General features: G+C 45.6%; 1 protein-coding gene across 2 annotated transcripts in view; it reads left to right on the top strand.

Moving 5' to 3' along the window:
• LOC140429776 (E3 ubiquitin-protein ligase UHRF1-like) overlaps nt 1-25850 on the top strand; it is a 168224-nt gene that overhangs the window by 90135 nt on the left and 52239 nt on the right. For both annotated transcript variants that reach the window (XM_072517222.1, XM_072517221.1), the window contains one exon: nt 11772-11990. In XM_072517222.1, the coding sequence (XP_072373323.1) occupies nt 11772-11990 (219 nt within the window). The remainder of the gene's footprint in view (nt 1-11771; nt 11991-25850) is intronic.

The raw sequence follows: 25850 nt of genomic DNA, 5'->3' as shown, positions 1-25850 counted from the left end.
CACTGTATGTGTTTGGACAAAATCTGTCTGCTTCTGATTCATATTTGGAAGTGTCAGGTAACCTTCCTGAACCACATTGAAGGGATTCATTGTTAGGTATCAGAAACTATGCTCCAGCTGTATGTATCAGTTACTTATGTGCATAACCAGTCATGAACTGGTCTGTATGCATGTGTGTGAGTGCAGAAGTTTGTGCGAACTCTGGTGCTCGGCAAAGTATTGTGCCAAGTGCTTGTTCCTATTAATTAAAAATAAATTCTGGTGTGCTGGATGACTGACGTGTACAAGCCCCATCACTGTGCTTGACCCTTCAAATCAATCTATCAAGAAGCCTACACACGGGGAATCCTTCTCGCAGTTCTGAGGTGCGCACACCTTGTGCATCTGCCTACCCAGGTCCAGAGTGTAATGATATCTATGTGTATATAACTAAAGGGTTAATTATAACATCTAGCTGTAACACTACCACTAGAGAGCACCACTAAATCCACCTATAAGTATTAGCTCCCAGAGGATCTTGGTCTCTTTCTATCCAGGAGTGTTTAGTAAGCAGTAGTGTATGATAGATAGCTCTCAGTATAGTTAGTATATATAGTTGTGAATCAGTTAATACATTCATATTTACTTGATTTCTAGAGATAGCTCTGTAGAGTATCGAACTCAGATATAATTAATCGTTACTTTAATAAATTAGTTTGCTTTAAGTTGAAGACTCGTGGTTTCTTCAGGATCACACCATCAGATCTCCTGGATATACAGCAATTAGTAACGATACACATTACTAGACCCAGTAATATAACACAGAACTTAGATACATGTCACCAAAACTTTGGTCAACTCCACATGTGTACAGGGGTACTGCTGGAGCACGTTGGGCTTAAACCATGTAGCGTGTCACTAAACATTTCCTGGTACACTTTGCAAAGCTTTGACCATTACCTGTTCAAATTGTTTGGCACCTGATGGGAACAATCCCAGTTGCCAATGACATGTCTGCCCCTCCCAGGCTGCATCACTGAGTCAAAGACTGGTTGGTCAACAACACCATGGAATACTGCAGCTCTTTTGAGTGAAATTCCAATAACAGCGTATTACCAGAACATTATAAAATCAGGACATGATGAGACATTTTAGTAGGTCAGGCAGCACCTGTGGAGAGAGGAACAAAGTTAACATTTCAGGTCTGTGAATGTAAACTGTTGTGATGAGAGGTTACAAACCTGAAATGTTAACACTGGGCTGGATTTTACGGCGGGGCAGAGGAGGTGGTGGGTGTTATGTTCTGTGTTATAGCTGTGGGAATGATGTACACAGAACACCTAGTTCTTTGACTATAAGATAGTTTTATTACCAAGATGCACACGTGGAAAGATAGCTAACAAACTGTGGTACAAATTAAATAAATTAATTCAATGAATTCTCCTGGAACTATCTCAATCCAGTACGATTTACGACTAACTGCCCGATATCTCGAGCCACATGGCAGATCTCTATCGCAATTGTGTTGCTCGCTGATGGTTGGAGGTCATATCGGTAACTATACACATTAATAGATAACTATATAGAAAACGGTGCAGAGGCCTAACACCTCAGTGGGTAAGTATTTGGGGGGGGGGGGGGTTGTGGGGTTGCATACGGTTCCCTCCCCTGACTCTCAGGTTGGTTGGAAATTAGCCGGGGAAAGAAATGTCTGCTGTAACAATAGTACGCTGCGAGCGGCAAAGAACAAAGAAAAGTACAGCACAGGAACAGGCCCTTCGGCCCTCCAAGCCCGTGCCAACTATGCTGCCCGACTAAGCAATTTCTACACTTCCTGGGTCCGTATCCCTCTATTCCCATCCTATTCATGTATTTGTCAAGATGCCCGTTAAGTGTCACTATCGTCCCTGCTTCCACCACCTCCTCCGGCAGCGAGTTCCAGGCACCCACTACCCTCTGTGTAAACAAAACTTGCCTCGTACATCTCTAAACCTTGCCCCTCGCACCTTAAACCTATGCACCCTAGTAATTGACCCCTCTACCCTGGGGAAAAGCCTCTGACTATCCACTCTGTCTATGCCCCTCATAATTTTGTAGACCTCTATCAGGTCGCCCCTCAACCTCCTTCGTTCCAGTGAGAACAAACCGAGTTTATTCAACCGCTCCTCATAGCTAATGCCCTCCATACCAGGCAACATTCTGGTAAATCTCTTCTGCACCCTCTCTAAAGCTTCAACATCCTTCTGGTAGTGTGGCGTCCAGAATTGAACATTATACTCCAAGTGTGACCTAACTAAGTTTCTATACAGCTGCAACATGACTTGCCAATTCTTATACTCAATGCCCCGGCCAATGAAGGCAAGCATGCCGTATGCCTTCTTGACTACCTTCTCCACCTGTGTTGCCCCTTTCAGTGACCTGTGGACCTGTACACCTAGATCTCTCTGACTTTCAATACTCTTGAGGGTTCTACCATTCACTGTGTAAACAACAAGGAAAGTGTGCAAATTCTGCCCCTGGGAGCTGCTGGCCAATCTGACTGTTCAACTCCTCGTGCAGTCCTGGCAGTCCACGATCTCAGTAGTGGGCGCTGTTGGGACTACACCAGGCCCAGGATGAAGGCCCCAAGGGATTTTGGACTTGGTTAAGTCAGTGGTCTTGGGCAGGCAGGATCAAGCACCTTGGGGGAGGGGGTTGAGAGTGTAGCTTTTGAAATGCAGGTGGGGAGGAATGAAGGAGGACTGATTCTTTCAGGGCCGGGTGCTCTCAGTGCATAAAGGGCAGCCTCCCTCTTTATGCCCTTCTAGAAACATTTTGAAAGAATGGGCTCCCACTCACATCTGCCTGCCCCTGCCAATTGGGTTCCGGTACAGGTAGCATAATACCGGGGCTAAAACCACCACAATTGAATCTTAATTATTTATTTGCACAGGGTGGATGGGTTGACTATTTTGAGTCTGCCAGCTCCCTGATATTCTGGGGGACAGCTCAGAATTGGTGAGGAGATGGTGGGCTTGCCGCCCCTTATATTGTACGTCCCCCCTCCACCAAAACACAGTTGCTGCCTGACCAGCTGAGTGTTTCCACCAGTTTTTTTGTTTCACATTTCCAGCATCTGCAGTGTTTTGCTTTTGTATCGCCATGTTGATTTTCTCCCTCCACGGGGATGGGATGCGATCGGCTGACCATCTGCCTCCCTTCCTAAAACCGCTTTTGTTTTTAGCCATCGATCTTGTTCCTGGCTCACGAGGTGAGGTAAAGTAAGCAAGCTTGGTGGTCGTGGAACAAAAACAAAAAGAGACCCTTTTGGATATGTCCCATTGGCTGAAAGCTCAAAACTACATTGGAATTTTAGAGAATGGTTTTCCCTGGATCAACGCTATCCTGATGAATTGTGTGCAGGCAGAAGTCGGTACCCTTCAGGTTTTCCAGCTAGCAATAGAAGTTGGTGCGTGAGGTGGTTGACCCAGTCGTATCTTTTGCAACCTCTCTTAAGTCATGAAAACCATGCTATCAAGCTTGAGGCCACCCACCACTATTCTTCTGATTAACCTGATGTTGAAAATTGTGGATAGCATCATTGTCTCTTCTTTCTGGCATGCCTGACCCCTTTAAAACCTTTTACATGGCCGTGCACACATGATAATTTAAAGGTAATTTAAATTACCATGGGCATGCCCGGGGCCTTAATGGCTGCTGCGTGGCCACGCAGCTTAGTGAGAACATTGATGGGTGCCATTCACCAGATCCCCAGGTGAGTCTTAACAGCAGCACAATATCTGTGATAGCCACAGTTCCTCCAGAAACACCTGGGGCAGACTCCAGCTCCATTCATCAAAAAGAAAGAATGGGCAGCAGGGTAGCACAAGTGGGTAGCACTGTGGCTTCACAGCGGCAGGGTCCCAGGTTCGATTCCCTGCTGGGTCACTGTCTGTGCGGAGTCTGCGCGTTCTCCCCGTGCCTGCGTGGGTTTCCTCCGGGTGCTCGGTTTCCTCCCACAGCCCAAAGACGTGCAAGTTAGGTGGATTGGCCATGATAAATTGCCCTTAGTGACCAAAAAGGTTAGGAGGATACGGGGATAGGGTGGAAGTGAGGGCTTAAGTTGGCCGGCGCAGACTTGATGGGCCGAATGGCCTCCTTCTGCACTGTATGTTCTATGTTCTAATCCGTCCAATGCAACATTGATGAAGGCATTGAATAGGATGGGCAACCATTGCAATTTACTTCTTCAGAGAGAGAAAGAGGCTGCACAAGGCTCTAGAAAAATCAATGAAAGATGCAGAGATCCAAAACTTTCAAAAATCGCCACTTACATTGCACGTTTTCACAGGGGAGAAATCAGTTTGGTTTTCTTGATTGGCTCCCTAGGCCTTCAGTGCATTCAGCATAAATGCCAAAATAACTTAAGGCTTCATCCTCAGGGCCTCTGGTATCAGCAAGAAACTACAGTCATTTTCAGGCTCAACTGGCCACCACTATCTTTGGAGACTAAGAGGCAATCTTAGCATAGCCAGTCCACCTAACCTGCACATCTTTGGCCTGTGGGAGGAAACGAGAGCAGCCGGAGGAAACCCACTCTGGCACTGGGAGAACGTGCAAACTCCACACAGTCACCCAAAGCCGGAGTTCAACCCGGGTCCCTGGTGCTGTGAGGCTGTAGTGCTAACCACTGTGCCACCATGGAAATTGTGAACCAGTGTGGACTCAGCCTTGTGGGGTGTCACCTCTGACACTCCTGAATAGCTACCCTTTACCCCTACTCTCTGTTTTCTGTCGTGCAGCCAGCTAGATGTCCATTCTGCTTCTGCGGATTGTATGTCTATTTTTCATCAGTCTGCATGCACATTAGGGGGCATTGAGTTACATGAGCGAGTGAAATCCAAACTGTCCTCTGTTGGGAACTAAACTTGACAATAGTTTCCAGCTTACAATGCACAAGTGTTTAATATTAAGTTATAAAGTTATTAATTGAGAATCCGCTCCATTCAAATCGTACTCAGAATCTTTCTGTTTATATTTGTCTGGAGCTTTTTGATGAGTGTTGGTTTAAATGAAGTGCACTGTCACCACAATACATTTGGTTTGTCCTTCTGTCAAATTTTTCAGTTTCTTCAATGTAGATATTAATTAAAAATTTTAAAAATGCACCATGTGTGTTTAATAGCTATGGATTCTACATTATCTTGGCATTACAGTAAATCATTCTATAATTGTCATACTGCCACACACAACATCCACTATCTGCGGACGTTTGTTCTATTGTGGGGTTGACTTTACAATTTCCTCTATGCTCCTTCCTAATCCTGCATGTTTCAGACTGTCCAAATGGATATGATGGAGCACAAGATACCAAGCCTACTCTGCTGGACCATTCTATGTTAATGGTGGCATTAATGCTAATCATAGAATTTACAGGGCAGAAGGAGGCCATTCGGTCCAACGAGTCAGCACCAGCCCTTGAAAAGAGCACCCTAATTAAGCCCACAACTGCACCCTATCCCAGTAACCCCACCTATCCTTTTTGGACACTTAAGGGCAATTTATCATGGCCAATCCACCTAACCTGCACATCTTTGGACTTGTGGGAGGAAACCGGAGAACCCGGAGGAAACCCACGCAGACACTGGGAGAGCGTGCAGACTCCGCACAGACAGTGACCCAAGCCGGGAATCGAACCTGAGACCCTGGAGCTGTGAAGCAACAGTGCTAACCATTGTGCCACCCATCTGTGTGTGCAGCATAATATTCTCCTTGGTGCTCTGGGGAAATTGCAGCCACCTGGCGGCACTGGTCTGCTTGTTGTAAATAGGGAATTTGATGTATTGTGTGGTGTGTACACAGAATCGCGTTGCACTTGATGTGGGATCAAAACAGGGGGTGTTACTGTCAGGGACCTGTTCTCTGCGAGCCCGTTGCAGCACTGGCAGGCAGTATCTGTGGAGAGAGGAAAAAGGCTGAGTTGGTATTCCGGGTCAGTAACCAGTTCTTGCCAAAAGGTTCATCGACCTGAAGCATTGACTGTTTCTCTCTCTGCCGATGCTACCTGGCCTGCTGAGTATTTCCAGCATCTTCCCTTCTTTCAGCTGTGCAGCTTTCTCAGCATTTTGCTCAATTGGGTTGCCCACGTTTGCAGAATTCGTAAATTGGACTTCATGCGCTAAGGTATTTCTGGAGTCGCTTTAAAGTTTTCTATTTGTATTCCACCTCCGTCTTCTTTCCATTGTCAAAGAAAATCAATTTGGTATTGAATCCAGTATTTCAATGCAGCCGACGTTGTCTGTTCAGAGGTGAGACCAGTTACAATAAATCTGTGCCCACGCTCACATTGTCAATGAACACAGACAGGTGATGCTGGCATGTATCAAACCTGGAAACATGGAGATCACGCCCAAATGTTGCTCTCAATTAAGCCAATGATTGATTGCTTGTGTTCTTTTTCAATTTGAACTTATTTTCATGGTGCAGGATTTGAAACCAAACAACCCTCTTTCACCTATTCTGTGGAAACGAGATCTTAATGACTGGGTTTATTTTTCTCCTTTTACCATTAATTTAGAAATATTCACCATGTGTTACTCTTTGGCATGCTTTGAGGGTCAGGGTGTTGTCCAGAAGAAGGGGGAAGAGGGAGTTCTTCCCTGGTCAAATGAAAGCTGTGTTGCTTTTATATTATTTTAAAAAAGTATCCTTCCCTCAGCCTCCACTCCACTCACTGGGCTGCCTGACCATTAATGCAACGACAGAAACGGGAGGCTGTGCTGCCAATTGTTCCCACTCTACAAATATGGATACAATAGTGAGAGAAAGCTCTCCGTACTTTAGACATTTGACTGTGGTACAGTTTACGGAAGTGCCTTTCTTTTTAATGTTTAGGCCCACAATCCTGTCTATTATCTTCATTAAGGGGGTTTGGGCTATCTCTACCCTGAATTGACATAACAAAATGACTTGCTTGGCCACTTCGGAGGACAGATCAAGAGTCAGGGATTGGATTCGTAAATAGGCCAGACTGGGTAAGGATGTAATACTTCCTTCTCTCGAGGATATCGGTGAATTAGATTTTTATGACAATCATGGCTATTTACCAGCTTTCTGTTTCCATTTATTTTAAAATGTGCACGATTGAAGTGGTCAAACCACCATGATAGGATTTGAACTCGTTCTCTGGGTTACTTGTTCTGTCCCATAAGCCCTACTCCACATGCTTGTCAACCGCTACTTGGGTCAAATATTTTCAACAGAACACGTTTTAATTTTTCTGTGGTAGTTCGAATAGCCCTGTTTCCTAGACCATTCTGTTACTTTCTCTGAATGACCAGCCCAAGAGGAGAGAAAGTGCAGAGAATGTTGGCCCGGAGATATGTGGAGCACAGGACCGTCTCATGCAACCGGAGAAATCCGTTCTTGTGCTTCTTCGGTGGTGAGGGAGAATGGTGCTAACTGACATAACCGTTTACACCTGAAAAGAACAGAGTAGAAGCAGCATGGAATGCATGATGTGGAGTACCGTCTTCTGTTTGAATGCGATTCTGTTTATTTGTGATCTTTTAATTTGTAGATTCCGCTTGGATACAAGCAAGTGTGACTTTATGTAACTATTTGGACCAAAAGCGTAGGCCTGAATTTTTCGGATGGTGAGATCTCATTTCCCACTATCCGAGAGCTGGCGGTGCACACATCCCTGCCCATTCCTAAGATCCCGCAGACATTGCTCGAATGAGCATTAAGTGGCTGCAGGTGAGACTTCTGCCCCTCATTCTGGAATTAGTCCTGCCTTAGAGAGCTTCCAGCAGTAACGGTTCTGCGGTGAACAGAAGAGGAAATGCATGAGGACATTGAAGCCCGGATCTGGGCACTGGCAGGCCAGGTAAGTTCACGTGGTTCTGAGAGGGGAGGGTAGGGAAGGCCAGGAGATGCGCAAATAGGGCAAATGTGGTCTCGGGGAGAGGTCATGGGGGGTGGGAGATCCGAAGGCCACCAGACCATTAACGGAGTGAGGTGGAATGTTATTGGGCAAGGGTAGACTTTCTGTCTTGACACCTTGACCGTCCAGTGTAAAATCGCTGTGTGGTCAGGCCTGGCAGGAATTAGGAGAGAATCCTGTCCCTTTGATTTCAAAATGGTGTAGACATGATCAGCCATTCATTTTGATCGCAGCTGTCATCTGCACCTCAACTCCATTGACACACGGTTATTCCATCTCCTTTGATAATTTTGCCTAACAAAAATCTCAGCAACTTCACTCTTTTTTTAAATTTCAAATAGTCCAGCATCCCAGAGCCTTTTGTGGAGGAAAGCCCCAAATCTCCAATGCGCTTTGTGTGGAAATATTGTTTCCTGATTTCACTTCCAAATGGCCAAGCTCTAATTTTAAGTTTGTGCCCTCCTGTATTGCAGGGGTCAATGACCAGGGGGCGTAGATTTAAGGGAAGGGGCAGGAGGTTTAGAAGAGGTGTGGGGAAAGGCTTTTTCAACCTGAAGGTGCTGGGAGTCTGGAACCCGCTGCCTGAAAGGATGGTGGCGGCAGAGACCCTCATAACATCTGATAAGTATCTAGATGCGCACTTGCGATGCCAATGCATACAAGTCTATGGGCCAAGTGCTGGAAAATGGGATTAGAGTACTTAGGTGTTTGTTTTTGACCGGCGCAGACGCGATGGACTGAAAGGTCTTTTCTGTGCCGTAGACTTCTCGAAGCAAATTGTTTCTCTGTTTTCAGCCTCAAAAAACCCTTTCATGACTTTCATACCTCATTAGATCACCCCAAACTTTTAAATTTGAAGGAATGAATCCACGTTTTTGCAACCTTTCCTGGGAATTTAACTCCTGGCCTCATTCTTTTTTTTAAATGTATTTTATTACAAAGCTGTTTCAAAACCAGTTTACAGCTTATAAACACCACGGGAAACATACTCCCCAACAATCAACTATACAGTCTGCACAGATTTATGCCTTTTTTCACCCCTCCCCGGTCATAAACATCCTCCACCTTTCCTCAAGCCCCCCTGAAGAGTTCCTTAACTCAAACTTTATCTTCCCTAATTGCAGGAAGTTACCCCCCAGTGGTGGTGTCGACCGCCACTCCAGCAAAATTCGCCGCCATGCAATCAGCGAGGTGAAGGCCAAGACATCGGCCTTCCTCCTGTACATGAGCTCCGGCTTCTCTGACACCCCAAATATCGCCACAAAGGGTCAGGGTCCACCACCTCCCCCACTACCCTGGCTAAGACAGTGAACACTCCCGCCCAGAATCTTCCCAATTTTTTGCAACCCCAAAACATGTGCATGTGATTTGTTGGCCCCTGCCCACACCTCTCACACTCATCTGCTGCTCCCTGAAAGAACCCACTCATTCTCGCCCGAGTCAAATGCACCCTGTGCACCACCTTAAACTGTATCAGGCTCATCCTTACACAAGAGGAGGTCCCGTTTACCCTACGCAGTGCCTCTCTCCATACCCCCCAATTGTTTCCCCTCCCAACTCCACTTCCCATTTCTCCTGGTCTAATTCTGGTGAATCTAGCACTATGCCTTGACAAGACCGTTGTAGGTTTTCCTGGGGTTCAGTTCCCAAAACTGATTGCAGTATTCCAGATCGAGTCTGATCCAGGATCTAAACAATTAAAGCATCACTTGCACATTTTTAAATCCCATGCTTTTTGAGAAAAAAGGTCGGAATTCCCTTTGCCTTTATCATGGGGAGGGGTGGGGGGGGGGGCATTTTCCATCTGTTCTCGTCAGCGGGATCTTCCGGCCCCACCGACAGCGAGCTCTTCCATTTCCCGGCAGCGAGAGGTGGATTTAATGGGAAATTCCATTGCTGGGTTGGGACCAGAAGATCCCGCCTATGCTGCCCCCCGCTGTTGAAAAACACGTTGCGGGGTGGGCGCTGAAAATCCCCCCCTCCCAATTACCCATTATACCTGTGCATAATCTCAATGATTTGTGTGCATGGACACCTAAATCCCTTTGCTCTAACCCCACTGCTTAGTTTCTCATTCAGAAAATAGTGCAATTTATCTTTCTCGGTCACAAAGTGGTGAGCACTTTTACCCAAATTGAAGCTCATCTGTTACAGTTTCACCCACTCACTTGGCGTCTCTCTACCCCTTTGTAATTTCCTGCTTTCTTCACAACTTATTCTGAAGCTTAAATTAGTGTTAGCTGCAAACGTGAAGATACAACTCTCTATTCCACCACCAAGTTAGTTAACGTGCCTCGAGAATATAGATGGTTGCATCCCACAAATCAGAGACTTTGGCCAGGATTCTCCGCTATCCGGCGGGGTGGGCCGTACCGGCATCGAGGAGTGGCGTGAACCACTCCGGCGTCGGGCTGCCCTGAAGGTGCGTAATCCTCAGCACCTTCAGGGACTAGGTAGGTGCCGATGGGATTGGCGGTGCGCCAACTGGCGCCGAAGGGCGTCTGTCGGCAGGAGCGAGTTGGCACATGTGCAGGAACACCAGCGTGTTCTGGCGTGACCCCAGCGCATGTGCAGGGGGTTCATCTCCGTGCCGGCCATGGTGGACGTTTACAGCGGCTGGCGTGGAGGGAAAGAGTGCCCCCACGGCACAGGCCCGCCCGCAGATCGATTGCGGGCCAGATACCCCTGCGCCTCGTCCCGAGGACTCCGCAGGCCGCCCCCAGAGCCAGGTCCCGCCGGTAAGGACCTTGTTTGATTTACGCCGGCGGGACTGGCGGAAAACGGGTGGCCACTCGTCACATCGCGGAGCGGGAATCGCCGGGGGGGGGGGCACTGTCATCGGCCCCCGACCAGCGCGACGTGATTCCCGCCCCTGCCGAAAAACCGGTGCCAGAGAATCCGGCAGCCGGCGTTGGGGCGGCAGGGCAGGATTCATCTGTGGGGAGAAACGGGAGTTAACATTTTAGACCTGTCACCTTTCATCAAATGAAATGAACCATAATTGGATTAGTTGCTGATGAGCACAGTGCTCTAAGAAAGGTCCTCTTGATTCTTGGGAGTTTGCCGTCAAATGAGGTTTGCAGAAGTATTTAGTCTCGTATTCGGTATTTGTGAAAAGAAAAATAGTTGTAGTGGGCTGTGTGATGGAAGAAAAGCTTTGTCCGAAAACATTGGCATCAAGGTGCTGAAAAGTTCCCACGTGGAACCTCAGCGCATCCTTTGAAAACTCTCTAGGATGAGTGCGGCCTCACTGAAGTCCTAACGTTCTGTAAGATAAATTGATTGGGACGTGATCCGTTAATGCAAGGACCTTTGTCCTTTGAAGCTGTAAATAATGGTGATTGTGATCACAGTGCCAAGATCACAAGTTGGTCAATACCTTTGATCCAACTGGGTGGGGACTGATGCACTGTTCGAGGATGTTGAGTGGGGTTTTGAGCTCTGTATCGATGTGGAACCTTTTCAGTTGGTATAAGTACCTCAGGGCACTTTGCAGGTTAGAATGAATGCACACAGACACATTGGTCAACATTTATCCATGATCGTGTAGCTAATTCACCATGTGCGATATTCTGCACACAGACACGTTGGTTAACCTTGATCCATTATTATGTGGCTAATTCACCATGTGCGATATTCTATCTTCTGGTTTACACTCCTGTAAATTGGAGATGTAATGTTGATCAGGTAAGCTATATTATCTTATTAACATTGCTGTCTTAGTAAATCAAGACAAATTGCAATTTGGCTTGTTGAGTTTAGACATTTGTGTTTTAAGGAAGAAAGGTTCCTGTTTTCTTTTGTCTACTGTTAATCTGGAATTTTAACATCTTTTTTAACATTTGGCTTTTTTTTCCTTATTTTCCAGTTATCCAGAGAACGGTATAGTGGGAATGTGTGCAGAAAACGTTCGACCACGAGCCAGGACAGTTTTGAAGTGGGATCAACTTCAAATAGGACAAGCCGTGATGGTTAATTACAATTTAGAGATACCAGAGGAACGTGGTTTCTGGTTTGATGCAGAAGTTACCACACTGAAGGAGACGTCGAGGACAAATAAAGAAATCTTTGTTAAAATTATTTTGGGGTAAGCATTCATTGGCATGCAGTGCGGAATGTTTACATTTGCTGTGAATATGGATCATAAAACATTGGTGCTTTCATACTGTCTGCTGCATTATGACGGAGGATACCACGTCTGTGAGTATGATAAAGCATTTATATCAAAAAGAGTAAGGTTAGCACCTGTTAGCATCTTTTTTTAAAAAAAAAAAGAAAAACTCTACATTTCAAGGAAGAAAAAAGCTTTCACCTTCAACGGCAAGATTGTTTCTGTATTAGCAGTAAGGTTGGGGCATGCCTAAATGCTGGGGATATTAAAAGATCAACCACCTGATGGACAGGTAGTCAACCCAGCTCGCAGGTAGAATAGTGTAAGACTTGGTGCATCTGACTTCAGAATGTACAGGCATATTTCCTGCAGGATCAACTGATTACCTGTCTGTTTGCAGATCCCAATGTCAGGTGAATGTATCGAGTGTAATTTCATCTGAACTGAAACATGGGCCATATGTGTCTGCTGCCGTACAAAATCCAATTATGGCACTGAATGCAGAAGCAGAGTCCGATTTTATAAAAGAACCTCCAGTTGTTTGATTGGAATGGAGAAGTGCCATGTAACATTCTAACGCCCTGGAGTGGACAGTAACCTGGGGTGTCTTTGCTCATGTTATAACATTTACACCCAGAATCATAAGCTGAAATAAATGCTGTAGTTTTGTCCACAGGCGAATACCTTTTTTTTTAACGTTGAGAAGTATTTTGTGACATTTGTGAGAAAGCGGTCACTCATTTAAATATTTAAATAATCAATCCGTTCAGCCTTGAACTCTGAATTCTGGCTTTAATGACGAGGGAACAGGTTTCTCGAGTTGTGTGGAGCTCCCCAGGATCAACACAATGAGAATGGATCGGGGAGTCATTGATTAATGAGACTGATTGGCTGAAAAGCTTTTAATAATGAAAGTGCATAGCTGTGCTCGCGCAGATTTTGTTCTGAGTGATTTCACTGCTTCACAGTGCGTGTGAATTTTGGAAATCGCATCGCCTACCTTGGACTTCCAATTCATCTTAACAACTTTCACTTTTTAAAAATAAATTTAGAGTACCCAATTATTTTTTTTCCAATTAAGGGGCAATTTAGAGTGGCCAAACCACGTAACCTGCACATCTTTGGGTTGTGGGGGAGTTGACGTCTTTATTTCTATGTGAACCACAGCTGTTTCTTATATTGACCGAATGACCACACAACCAGTATATTAGTTCAAAAGACAGTTTATTAACAAACACAAGACTTATATCTATATGCAATGATTCACGCGGCTATGCACTAAACTAGACCTAATAACTAAGGATGACCGTTACTTAACTTCGGGGTGACCGGCTCTGTGCGAGAGATAAGGCCTTTATCTGTGTCCACGTGGGTCGGTTGGAAGTTTTCAGGTTCGTCTCGGCTGGGCTCGTCCTTCAGGTAGTGATCGCGGGTCCTTGAACTTGGCTGGTTGATATGCTGCAATTGGTCGCACGTAGGCTGGTCCAAAAGAGGCCGATCCCTATTGCGCAGGGCTTCTCATTCTTCTTCTCTTTCGTGCCCTTTTGGGCGGTCCTAACTTCAGATCCAATGGATCGATAGGATTTTGATCACCCTCATTGATCCTGGCCAATTAAGGGGCGGATACCTCGGTGGCTGGGCGGATCCCAGCTGTCATTGTCCCAGGCACGTAGGCCTTTCCAAATAAGGGGAAGTGGCGCCAGTTAGTCTGCTGCTGTTGCCATTCCTTAATTTGAGTTCCATTGTCCTGGGGAAAATGGTGATTGTCTTTATTAAAATAAATTTAGAGTACCCAATTCATTTTCTCCAATTAAGGGGCAATTTATCAAGGCCAATCCACGTACCATGCACATCTTTGGGTTGTGGGGGTGAAACCCACGCAAACACGGGGAGAATGTACAAACTCCACACGGACAGTGACCCAGAGCCGGGATCGAACCTGGGACCTCGGCACCTTGAGGCAGCAGTGCTAACACGCTGCGCCACCTGGCTGACCCGTGATTGACTTTTAATGGGTGCAATTTTCGGTCAGGTCTGGCTTCTTTGCACAATACACGGAGGCTGTGTACTTGTCTGTGTCCAAGTTGTGCACAATTCCCATGGTCCTTTTCAGGTGGCCATTTTAGATGGCTACAGGGGTGAAACCCACGCAGACACTGGAGAATGTGCAAACTCCACACGGACAGTGACCCAGGACCGGGATTCGAACCCGGGTGCTCAGTGCTGTAGCCCCAGTGCGAGCCCCTGCGCCACGTGCCGCCCTAACATCTTTCACTTTGGCATGGGAGCAGCTTATTCAGCTCTATGTTGGACCTCCTGATGGGGACCAGCATCTGCCTTCCCCTCAGCGACATGCTGGTCCACAGAGCAGAGGTAGGGGTAGACAGAATGACCTAACGCCAAAGAGCCGATACTGTGTTGGCTGCGCACCAGCGACTCATGGGGCTCAGGTTCTCACGGCACGTCATCTTTGCTGACATCTGCAGCCTTTTTCTCATTGGATCAGATGGGTGTGCATTTAAGTGGAAGTCTAGGTGTGGCTATCATTGGAGGGTCATACCTGGATCTCGCTCTTTACCTGGAGTCATGTGCCCTCTTCTGCAAGATGTTACAAGTTTGAGAAATGGATTGCGTGGGGGGAGGGAGGCAAGGATGCAAGATGGCAAAAGGTTGAAAGCGAGTGTCCGTATTGGTTGTTCAGGTGAGCTGAGACGTAGTGCTTTGAGAAAGAGAGAGAGGAATGAGTGGAACAATTGGTCTGAGGCCAATTGCACAAAACAATGTTGAGATGTCAATGTAGGATTGGTACCTGAGAATGGGGATATCCTGCACCATTCTTGCCTTCTTGAGTGTATTAAACGCTTTGGGACCCTGCGTGCAGATTCGAGGGACAGCATGCCTTTGGTTCATTTCCTTGCTCACTTCCCTCCATACCTTATTGTAAAACAGAATGCTGCAGGTACCAGACATCTCAAATAAGAACCAAAAGTGGTGGAAATACTCCGCAGACCAGGTAGCATCTGTGACGAGAGAAGCAGGAGTTAGTTAACATTTCAGTTTGATGATCTTTCATCAGCGCTGGGAAAAGTTACTTTATATCCCCCCCCTTCCCCCAATTGGGACACTCTCCCTCCGGCATTGGGGCGGGCTCCAACACCCCTCTTCATCACCGGCAGCTCTCTCTCCCCCCATCCCTCTCTCAGACACCGGGGCAGTGTCACACCCTTCACAGGCATTGCCCCCACCCCACCCCATTGCCGGTATCAGCCCCTCCCCACCTTCACACAGAAGGGAAGGCATGCCCTTGGCATTGCCCCTGCCCGGCGTAATCATCATTAATGTTTTTGTTTTGCAAATCAGCCATGATTGGCGCCGGTGTGACATCACACCAGGAGGGTGGCAACATGCAGTAAGGGTGGCAGTAGCTGCGTTAAGCCTGTAATTAAATTTATTGTAATCAATGCTAATCAGATTCCCCCTTCATAGGCATGAACCTGATTGCGTCATCAGAGGGGGTGGGGAAGATTACGCTCGGGATGCTTTTTTAATAAAAATTTAGAGTACCCAATTATTTTTTCCCAATTAAGGGGCAATTTAGTGTGGCCAATTCACCTACCCTGCACATCTTTGGGTTGTGGGGATGAGACCCAGGAAACCAGAGCACCCGGAGGAAACCCACGCAGATACGGGGAGAACGAGGGAGTAACTCAGTTACTGTTGTAGACAGTCAGCACGAACATGATGGGGCTAAATGGACTCTTAACATTCTGTTCCACCCTGTGATTCATTCTCTCTTTTTCTAAAATATACTTAAGAGCACCCAATTCTTTTTTTCCCAAGCAATTTGGTGTGGCCAATGCACCTACCCTGCACATCTTTGGGTTGTGGGGGTGAGACCCACGCAGACACGGGGAGAATGTGCAATCTCCACGTGGACAGTGACTCAGGTCTGGGATCGAACCCGGGTCCTCGGTGTCGTGAGGCAGCAATGCTAACCACTGCACCGGTGTGACACCCCGCTGTGATTCATTATCGTGGTTCTAGTTGACAAGAGGAGGGGAAAGTCCAGCTGGAAAAACATAACTTTCAAATCGGGTAGAAATTATAATTGTGGTACAAAATGAAGTAGGGGGATGAAGGCGGAACTGGAATGTGACGTTTCTTGAAACAGCAAAAATGTTGAAGAGAGGTTTCATCTTGGGACAATGGAGCAATGTTGGACAGGCTGCCCAATATATGGGTAGGCTATTGCAGAAAATACGGAGGGATGGGATTCAGGGTGAGTTCAGTTTGGATCAGAAATTGGCTAGCTGGAAGAAGACAAAGGGTGGTGGTTGATGGGAAATGTTCAGACTGGAGTCCAGTTACTAGTGGTGTACCACAAGGATCTGTTTTGGGGCCACTGCTGTTTGTTATTTTTATAAATGACCTGGAGGAGAGCGTAGAAGGATGGGTGAGTAAATTTGCAGATGACACAAAAGTCAGTGGAGTTGTGGACAGTGCAGAAGGATGTTGCAGGTTACAGAGGGACATAGATAAGCTGCAGAGCTGGGCTGAGAAGTGGCAAATGAAGTTTAATGCAGAAAAGTGTTGAGGTGATTCATTTTGGAAGGAGTAACAAGAATACAGAGTACTGGGCTAATGGTAAGATTCTTGGTAGTGTGGATGAGCAGAGAGATCCCGGTGTCCATGTACATAGATCCCTGAAAGTTGCCACCCAGGTTGTTAAGAAGGCGTACGGTGTGTTAGCTTTTATTGGTAGAGGGATTGAGTTTCGGAGCCATGAGTTCATGTTGCAGCTGTACAAAACTGGTGCGGCCGCATTTGGAGTATTGCGTGCAGTTCTGGTCGCCGCATTATAGGAAGGATGTGGAAGCATTGGAAAGGGTGCAGAGGAGATTTACCAGAATGTTGCCTGGTATGGAGGGAAGATCTTATGAGGAAAGGCTGAGGGACTTGAGGCTGTTTTCGTTAGAGAGAAGAAGGTTAAGAGGTGACTTAATAGAGGCAGACAAGATGATCAGAGGATTAGATAGGGTGGACAGTGGGAGCCTTTTTCCTCGGATGGTGATGGCTAACACGAGGGGACATAGCATTAAATTGAGGGGAGATAGATATAGGACAGATGTCAGAGGTAGGTTCTTTACTCCGAGAGGGTGTGGAGTGCCCTACCTGCAACAGTAGTGGACTCACCAACATTAAGGGCATTTAAATGGTCATTGAATAAACATATGGATGATAATGAAATAGTGTAGATGGGCTTTAGATTGGTTTCACAGATAGGCGCAGCATCGTGGGCCGAAGGGCCTGTACTGCGCTGTAATGTTCTAATGACGCGGCAAGAATGTGCAAACTCAATCTCCAGAAAATGCAACCTCCTACACTCGGGAGTGTAGCTGGTACAAATCACGGTTTGGTCTATCCTGATATTTAATGGCTATTTCGGGATTTGCAGCCACAGCTAGCACTGTCGCTAAATCGCAGCCTTTGTCTTTTAGTTCTCAACAGCTCACTCACAGATACACACATACATAAACATACGTACACACACACAAATACACACATACATATATACATACACACGTATACATGCATATGCACATACACACACATACACACGAATATACACATACATATACACACACACACACGAGGATACAAATACACACATATACATTCGCACATACATACACACAGTCTTCACGTCAAATAATTTTTTCCCCTTTGATCTTACCCTTCATTGATTCCTACAAACCCTGACAAGTTTCCGTTTCCCAGAATTAATCACTCTCTTTTTGTATATTTTATGGCTACTATATTTTAAAAGTACACTTAGCCTATCTTTTCTCATCTATTTACAATCTTCCAATTTGTATATTGTTCCCATTTGAAATACAACAGGCAACATCAAACCACGTCTTTCATTGACTTGTGTAAATTTTTATTCACTATCTTCTGGTTTCCTCTACTCATCACCATATCAAACCAGCTGCCCTCGATTCTCTGTTCGGGAGTCTAAATCCTGCTGCTATCAGAGAATCACGGCAAGTTCACTGTGCTGCTGAGACTGGGGACCAGGTGCAAGTTTCACCCCTTAACCATGCAAATATGTGGATGGTGGAGAGCTCGCCGGATTCCCTCAGAATCCCAGTATCAGGCTGCCATTTTGAGCGTGTGGCCAGATCCCCAAAACCACTGGCAGGGTCATTAGACAATAGAGGATGGTAGGTAGTATTGCGGTTATGTTGGTGGAAGAGTGATCCACAGGCTCAGCTCAATGCCTGGAGACATGGCTCACCATGGCAGCTAGAGGAATTTTAATCAATAAATCTGGAATAGAAAGTTAGTATTAATAACTGTTGAAATTGCTGTTTAAAAACCCAGCTGGTTCACTGATGTCCGTCAGGGAAGGAAATCTGCCATCCTTATCTCATAGAACCACAGCATCACGTCAGTGCAGAAGGAGGCCATTCGGCCCATCAAATCTGTACCAACCCTCTGAAAGAACACCCTACCTAGGCTGACTCCCCGCCCGATCCTCGTAACCCCACAGAATCACAGCATCACATCACGTACGTACGTACGTACGTCACTCACCAGCACTTTCACGTGGGCAGTTAGGGATGGGCAATAACTTCTGGCCTTGCCAGTGAGGTTCATGTGCAAAGAATGAATTTTAAAAAGCCTCCTATACTTGGATCATACACACCACACAAAGGTTGAATGATAGATACATTTACAAATGTTGGATACCACTTGGATGGGTAGTGTGGAAATTATCTATGGATCAGTAGGAGCACTTGCTGACAGGGACATTGCTTTAAATTAGGATAGAGATAATCCATTTAAAAATAAGCCCTGTCAATTTATTTTTGTACCTGTCTAGTATCGGATTTGACCAGTGCGTGCAATGCGATTTTACCTTTTTATTTGCAGCATAATGCAAATGGAAACTTTTTAAGCTAGGCTGCTTTGAATTACGCTGGTTTGCAGCTGGTTTCAAAGCCGAGGGTAGAAATTTTAATCCTGATCGACGTGCCCCATTTACAGCGTCGGAAGTTTGGCGATTCTGCGTCAAAATCTTAATTTTTCTGCCTCCTGCGTAAATAAGCCCTTAGTCTGTTTCCTGTTTTGTTGCCGAGCAGCCATTCTTTTCAATTTGTGGTCATTGATCTGAACTAATTCTTTCGTTGTAAAATTCTGCTATGTTTGAATTAAAAATCCATCAAATTATTCTACTGGAAATGGAATGCTCAAAATGCAAATTAAAAATAAAGCATAATCTTGATCTATGTTTTAAAGCCTTTTGAACGGCAGTCTTATTTTATCCCACAGTGGCATTAAGGAAAAAAACCCTGCATACATCTTTGTAAATAGTTTCCTTTCTGCATTAATGTTCCATATTGACGAATATTCATCTGGAAGAAATGGCAGAATTCAGTTGCATGCAGTCATGGCTGTATGTTTAGGGAAAATGGACGATTAAAACGTTCGAGCGAAGTCAGATGGAGCGATGCCAGAAGTGCTGGGTGACGTGGATTTTAAGTAAATTGCAGTTTTCATTTGCCACATATTGGTATCAAGTTGCCCTTTAATCAGTTAACAGCTGACTGAAATGAAAAGCCCGTGGACATGTTTCTTTTTGTTGACTCCAAGTCTGGTGTTTTTTCTTTGGTCACCGTAGCAACTGCCAATTTGATTAGCCTACTGAAGTGGAAAGGCGAGGGTGTTTTGCCAAGCTGAATGGAATCTCGAAATAGAGTATGGGAGGAAGAGAGTGGCGGCCTTGAAGCTTGAACATGCCTCTGGGGTTAAATTCATAAATGTGCTTTGGATTTTAATCTTTACCTATTTTAAATGCATCTAAACTTAAACTATATCTTTTAGACATCGCTTGTGTGTATTCTCCCTCTTGCTCTCATTCTTCTGGAAATAAATATACGTGGGGAGAAAGAAAAGGTGACATATTCTGAGGCCATTTTAATTGACATGTCAAACTTAAATGATGTTAACTACTCTTTAAAACCGTCTTCCTCACTAATAGGCACAGGCGTTTGTTCAAAAATGTTGCTGCTTAACTTTTCCAGGCAAATAAACATTAAGCATTCAGAATTTTAAATGCTATTCCTTTTTCTCCGAATAAACCTTGGGTAACAAAAACAGATTCGTTTTCCATGTCAAAAAGTACTTTGAAAATCCCCTTAGTACACTTAGTATATCCAAATGTGCTGAAGTGTGACTTTTTAATGTTTCCTATTAATGACTCAAAATCTTTTGCTTATGTTTTGGAATGTATATTTTTGTAGTGTTTTAGTTTTAAGTGCACTCTTTCATAGAATTTACAGTGCAGAAGGAGGCCATTTGGCCCATTGAGCCTGCGCAAAAAACCTACACCTCCACCCTATCCCCATAACCCCACCTAACCTTTTTTAAAATTTAGAGTACCCAATTATTATTTTTTTTTTTCCAATTAAGGGGCAATTTAGCGTGGCCAATCCACCTAACCTGCACATCTTTGGGTTGTGGGGGTGAAACCCACGCAGACACGGGGAGAATGTGCAAACTCCACACAGACAGTGACCCAGGGCCGGGATTCGAACCCGGGTCCTCAGCGCCCCAGTCCCAGTGCTATCCACTGCGCCACATGCCGCCCATCTTTTTGAACACTTAAGGGCGAGTTAGCATGGCCAATCCACCTAACCTGCACATCTTTGGACTGTGGGAGGAAACCGGAGTACCCGGAGGAAACCCACGCAGAGACGGGGAAAATGTGCAGACTCCGCACAGACAGTGACCCAAGCCAGGAATCAAACCTGGGACCTTGGAGCTGTGAAGGGACAATGCTAACCTCTGTGCTACCGTGCCGCCCACTTTCGGTGCCGTGTCTGCACGTTCTCCCCGTGTCAGCGTGGGTTTCCCCCGGGTGCTCCCGTTTCCTATCACAAAATCCGAAAGACGTGCTGTAGGTGATTTGGACATTCTGAATTCTCCCTCAGTGTACCCGAGCAAGCGCCGGAATGTGGTGACTAGGGGATTTTCACAGGGACCTCATTGCAGTGCTAATGTAAGCCTACTTGTGACAATAATAAAGATTATTATTATTATGAACTTGCTTTTTCCCCAACCATTTTTGTAACTAAAATGCCAAAATACTGGATAATTTGGATTGATGTTGGAGAAGTTTCCATATCAGCAGTTGTACAAGTTTCTAGTTGCAGTTCCATCGTTCATGCCCTGGAGTGGCAGAGCAAGCACTTCCACGCCATGATATAATGTGCAACTTCTTTTTATGAAGTTATGTGAACTTTTTTTAAATTTTGGAATGGGCGTTGCTGGCTGGGCCAGTATTTATTGCCCACCCTTGAGGCCAATTAAGAGTCCACAACGTTGGTGTGGATCTGGAGTCACATGTAGGCCAGGGTGGCAGATTCCTGCCCTAAAGGGCATTCGGGGACCAGATGGTCTTAATTTTAATTCCACAATTTAATTTTCATTTCACCATCTGCTGTAGGTGGTTCGCAGAGCCATTGCCCTGGGCCTCTGGATCGCCAGTCCAGCGACATTACCACTATGCCACTGCACTCTCCACTTTTCCTCAATAGGTATTAAAATTTACTTCGACTAAGGCAGTACCAAAGTCATAACTGGGCTGTGACACATTACCAGCATTCACTTTCCCCTGGGTAAACTGTGGCCACTTCGTCTGTCACCATTTGCTTAAATTAAGTGAGAAGCCAATTCATTATTTTAAGCATTCACACTTGATTTGCACTTCATTTGATTTTAAAGATGCAAGTGTTGCTAACTTTTGGTTGGCTCTTAAATGTTGCTCATTGTGTCTTTACTTAATTTGCTCTGTTTCTATAACCTTTGCTCTAGAGTCGCCAGGTATCTTTATGATACAGCCATAGGTTCAAGTACAAGTGCTGATCAATAACTCAACACACCAATTAGTAAGATTCAAATCAAAACACATTTATTATACACAGTCAATCACTACTCATGCATAAAACTCTACTTACTAGACTATCTCTAACACTAAAAGGCCTATACTTAGCTTCGGAACTGGCCCACCAGGTCAGGGGAACGGTTCGATTCTGAGTCTGCAGGATTCAAAGCTGGTATAGACTGTAGCAAGGAGCGCCTATCTCGTAGCGTGCGTTGACTGGAGACTTACTTGGCTGGTGCGGCAGCTAGGTAGGTCACTGTCCAGGGTTGTTTCAAGCTGCTGAGTGACCGTGCCAAGAAGGACGAATTGAACTTGGGGACTCTACTTTATAGTCCCCAGGGGCTTCGGGGCGGACCCCGTATCTGGTTCCAAGTGATTGGACTAGGTTCCGATCACTTGGATCGATTTATCCAATACTGAAGCAATTGTGCTATCCACAATGCTACCGTGCTGCCCAATCATTGGGCCAATATTGCCCACTTTAGGACTTTATCCTGCCGCTGCTGGTATTCAACTAGCGGCAGGCGAGAGACTTGCCATGTGGGAATCTAGGAAAGCAATCACTGGTGGGGTTGCCTGTGGCCTTCCGGGTGGGGTCCATAAGATTATAAGACATAGGAGCAGAGTTAGGCCACTTGGCCCATCGAGTCTGCTCCGCCATTCAATCATGGCTGATAATTTCTCATCCCCATTCTCCTGCCTTCTCCCCATAACCCCTGATCCCCTTATTAATCAAGAACCTGCCTATCTCTGTCTTAAAGACACTCAGTGAATTGGCTTCCACAGCCTTCTGCGGCAAAGGTTCCACAGATTCATCACCCTCTGGCTGAAGAAATTCCTCCTCATCTCTGTTTTAATGGATCGTCCCTTTAATCTTGAGATGGTGTCCTCTGGTTCCTCAAACGTTCCTCATATGACAAGTTCTTCATTCCAAGGATCATTGTTGTGAACCGCCTCTGGACCTTTTCCAAGGCCAGCACATCCTTCCTTAGATATGGGGCCCAAAACTGCTCACAATACTCCAAATGGGGTCTGACCAGAGCCTTATACAGCCTCAGAAGTACATCCCTGGTCTTGTATTCTAGCCCTCTTGACATGAATGCTAACATTGCATTTGCTTTCTTAATTGCCGACTGAACCTGCACATTAACCTTAAGAGAATCGTGAACAAGGACTCCCAAGTCCTTTTGTGCTTCTGCTTTCCGAAGCATTTCCCCATTTAGAAACTAGTCTATGCTAGATTCCTCCTTCCAGAGTGTATAACCTCACACTTTTCCACGTTGTATTCATTTGCCACTTCATTGTCCACTCTCGTCGCGTGTCCAAGTCTTTCTGCAGCCCCCTTGCTTTCTCAATACTACCTGTCCCTCTACAGATCTTTGTATCATCTGCAAACTTAGCAACAGTGCCTTCAGTACCTTCTTCCAGAGCATTAATGTATATTGTAAAAAGTTGTGGTCCCAGCACAGACCCATGAGGCACACCACTAGTCACAGGCAGCCATCCTGAAAAAGACCCCTTTATCCCCATTCTTTGCCTTCTGCCACTCAGCCAATCCTCTATCCATGCCAGGATCTTACCCTGAACACCATGAGCTCTTTAACTTATTTAATAGCCTCCTATGCGGCACCTTGTCAAAGGCCTTCTGGAAATCTAAATAAATCACGTCCACTGGTTCTCCTTTGTCTAACTTGCTTGTTACCTCCTCAAAGAACTCGAACAGATTTGTCAGACACGACCTCCCTTTGACAAAGCCGTGCTGACTCAGTCCTATTTTACCATGCACTTCCAAGTGCTTCGCGATCTCATCTTTAATAACAGACTCTAAAATCTTCCCAATGACCGAAGTCAGGCTAACTGGCCTATAATTTCCGGTCTTCTGCCTCCCTCCCTTCTTAAAAAGTGGTGTTACATTCGCCACCTTCCAGTCCTCTGGGACCCTTCCTGCCTCCAGTGATTCCTGAAAGATCATCACTAATGCCTCCACAATTTCCTCCGCTATCTTTTTTAGGACCCTGGGGTGTAGTCCATCCGGTCCAGGTGACTTATCCACCTTCAGCCCGTTCAGTTTCCCCAGACCTTCTCCTTAGTAATGGTCACTGAACTCACCTCTGCCCCCTGGTTCTCCCGGAGCGCCCTTGTTTAGTCCCTTCCAAGGGTCCCTTGTTTAAAGGCAGCATCAGAAATTATGGGGGGGGGGGGGGGGCTTCCCAAAAGCAGGTGATCGGGTCCTTTCTGGCTCTCTAGTCAGGGGGAAAGATCCTTACTGTCTTCATTAAACTTCACTTATAGTCTGATGCTGCTCATATTGCGTAGATAGTGATTCATGACCCATCTGAGGGTGTTGCCACTATATTGTCTTTCCTAATACTCATTGCGTTATGTGGTAAGCTTGTATCCAAGTTCACTATTGTTCAAATTCTTGCGCTTGAGAATAAAGTAACTGAATGATGTTTGTGCTGCTCCACATGGTTTTGCTGAGATCTTATAAATGATGGTTTAACGCCCTGTTTTAAGCACTGTCGTCGATAATTGTTTCATACTTTTGCTTCTGCACACTGCTAGCAGGCAGGGAGTATTTCTTCAAACAAGACCCTTGCATCTGAATGCTGTAAACGAAAAATAAACAAGTGGCATTGGTAATTATCGAGTGGAACATTTATCCTGCTTGGTGTCCTTCACAACAATAGCGAAGCGTCCTGCTGCAATGGGTGCGGTTAGCTCCCTGGCGTGGCACCATTTTTGACCAATTATCCGGGTTTTCTTTTTAGTTTGAAAGCACATCCCAGGATGGTATGAAGGTGGTTGCCATGATTGCCAATGCAAAGGTGCACCTTGGCCAGCAGTTGCAACTTTTTGCCCACGGGTGCTGAAGTGGCCAGCGTATCAGAGTTATGGACTCTGTAACACTGCTGGCTTACCGAGCATGTGACAAACCGGCGGTGATGACCTGGGATTGTGGTGTTTCACATTGGTTACATAGTGAACAATGCTGACCATCCTCAGGACTTATCACCATGCCACCTGAAGAATAAAGTAAGCGGGTTCTCCACTGGCTGGATTTTGTGAACTAAAGGATATATCATGCCAATCAGTGTTAATAAATTGCATGATTGTGCTAATTACCATGTTAAAATGTCCCAAGTCATCAATGCACTAATATAAAGGATTAATCACACCATGACTGTACCATTGAGATGAATATGATAATTTATCTAAGGAAAATTCCCAAGAACACAGTCTGTAATCCATGAGTATCCCAAAGGGGAGAACTTTTATTATACATTTTCTCAAATAGAAAGTTTCCCCCCCTCAAGAGTAGTTTCCTGCTTTGAGTAGGATATTGTCATTTTATGTGTTAATTAATTATCCCGTTTAATCTGACAGGCTGTCACTAATAGACTTTTACTTGGGCATTTTGTACGAAAAGCTGCCCCCCCCCCCCCTTTCCTAGTCTGGGGCACGTTTATCAAGAACACAGGGGCTAGTTTAGCAGACTGGGCTAAACAGCTGGCTTGTAATGTAGAACAAGGCCAGCAGCACGGGTTCAATTCCCGTACCGGCCTCCCCGAACAGGCGCCGGAATGTGGCAACTAGGGGCTTTTCACTAACTTCATTGAAGCCTACTTGTGACAAGTGATTATTATTATTATATTATTATTATTAACACCTAAAAGTCACGTAAATGCGAGTCGTGCAGTCGCAGTTACTCTTGAATGTGATTTTTAACTGAGCTACATGACAATCAATCTTACCCGCGTGCAGTTAATGCGCAGTTGGATTGATGTCCTATCTGGTTAGTGGTTTTCCTGATGCAGTGGACGGAAAGAGTGTGAGAATGAACTGTTGGCCTGATCTTCCCTCAGGTAGGCCGAATTAGTGGAACC

This window comes from Scyliorhinus torazame, chromosome 9 (genome assembly GCF_047496885.1).
Source record: "Scyliorhinus torazame isolate Kashiwa2021f chromosome 9, sScyTor2.1, whole genome shotgun sequence".
Lineage (NCBI taxonomy): Eukaryota > Metazoa > Chordata > Chondrichthyes > Carcharhiniformes > Scyliorhinidae > Scyliorhinus > Scyliorhinus torazame.
Note: the sequence above shows the minus strand (reverse complement) of the source record. Positions and strands in the feature narration are given on the sequence as shown.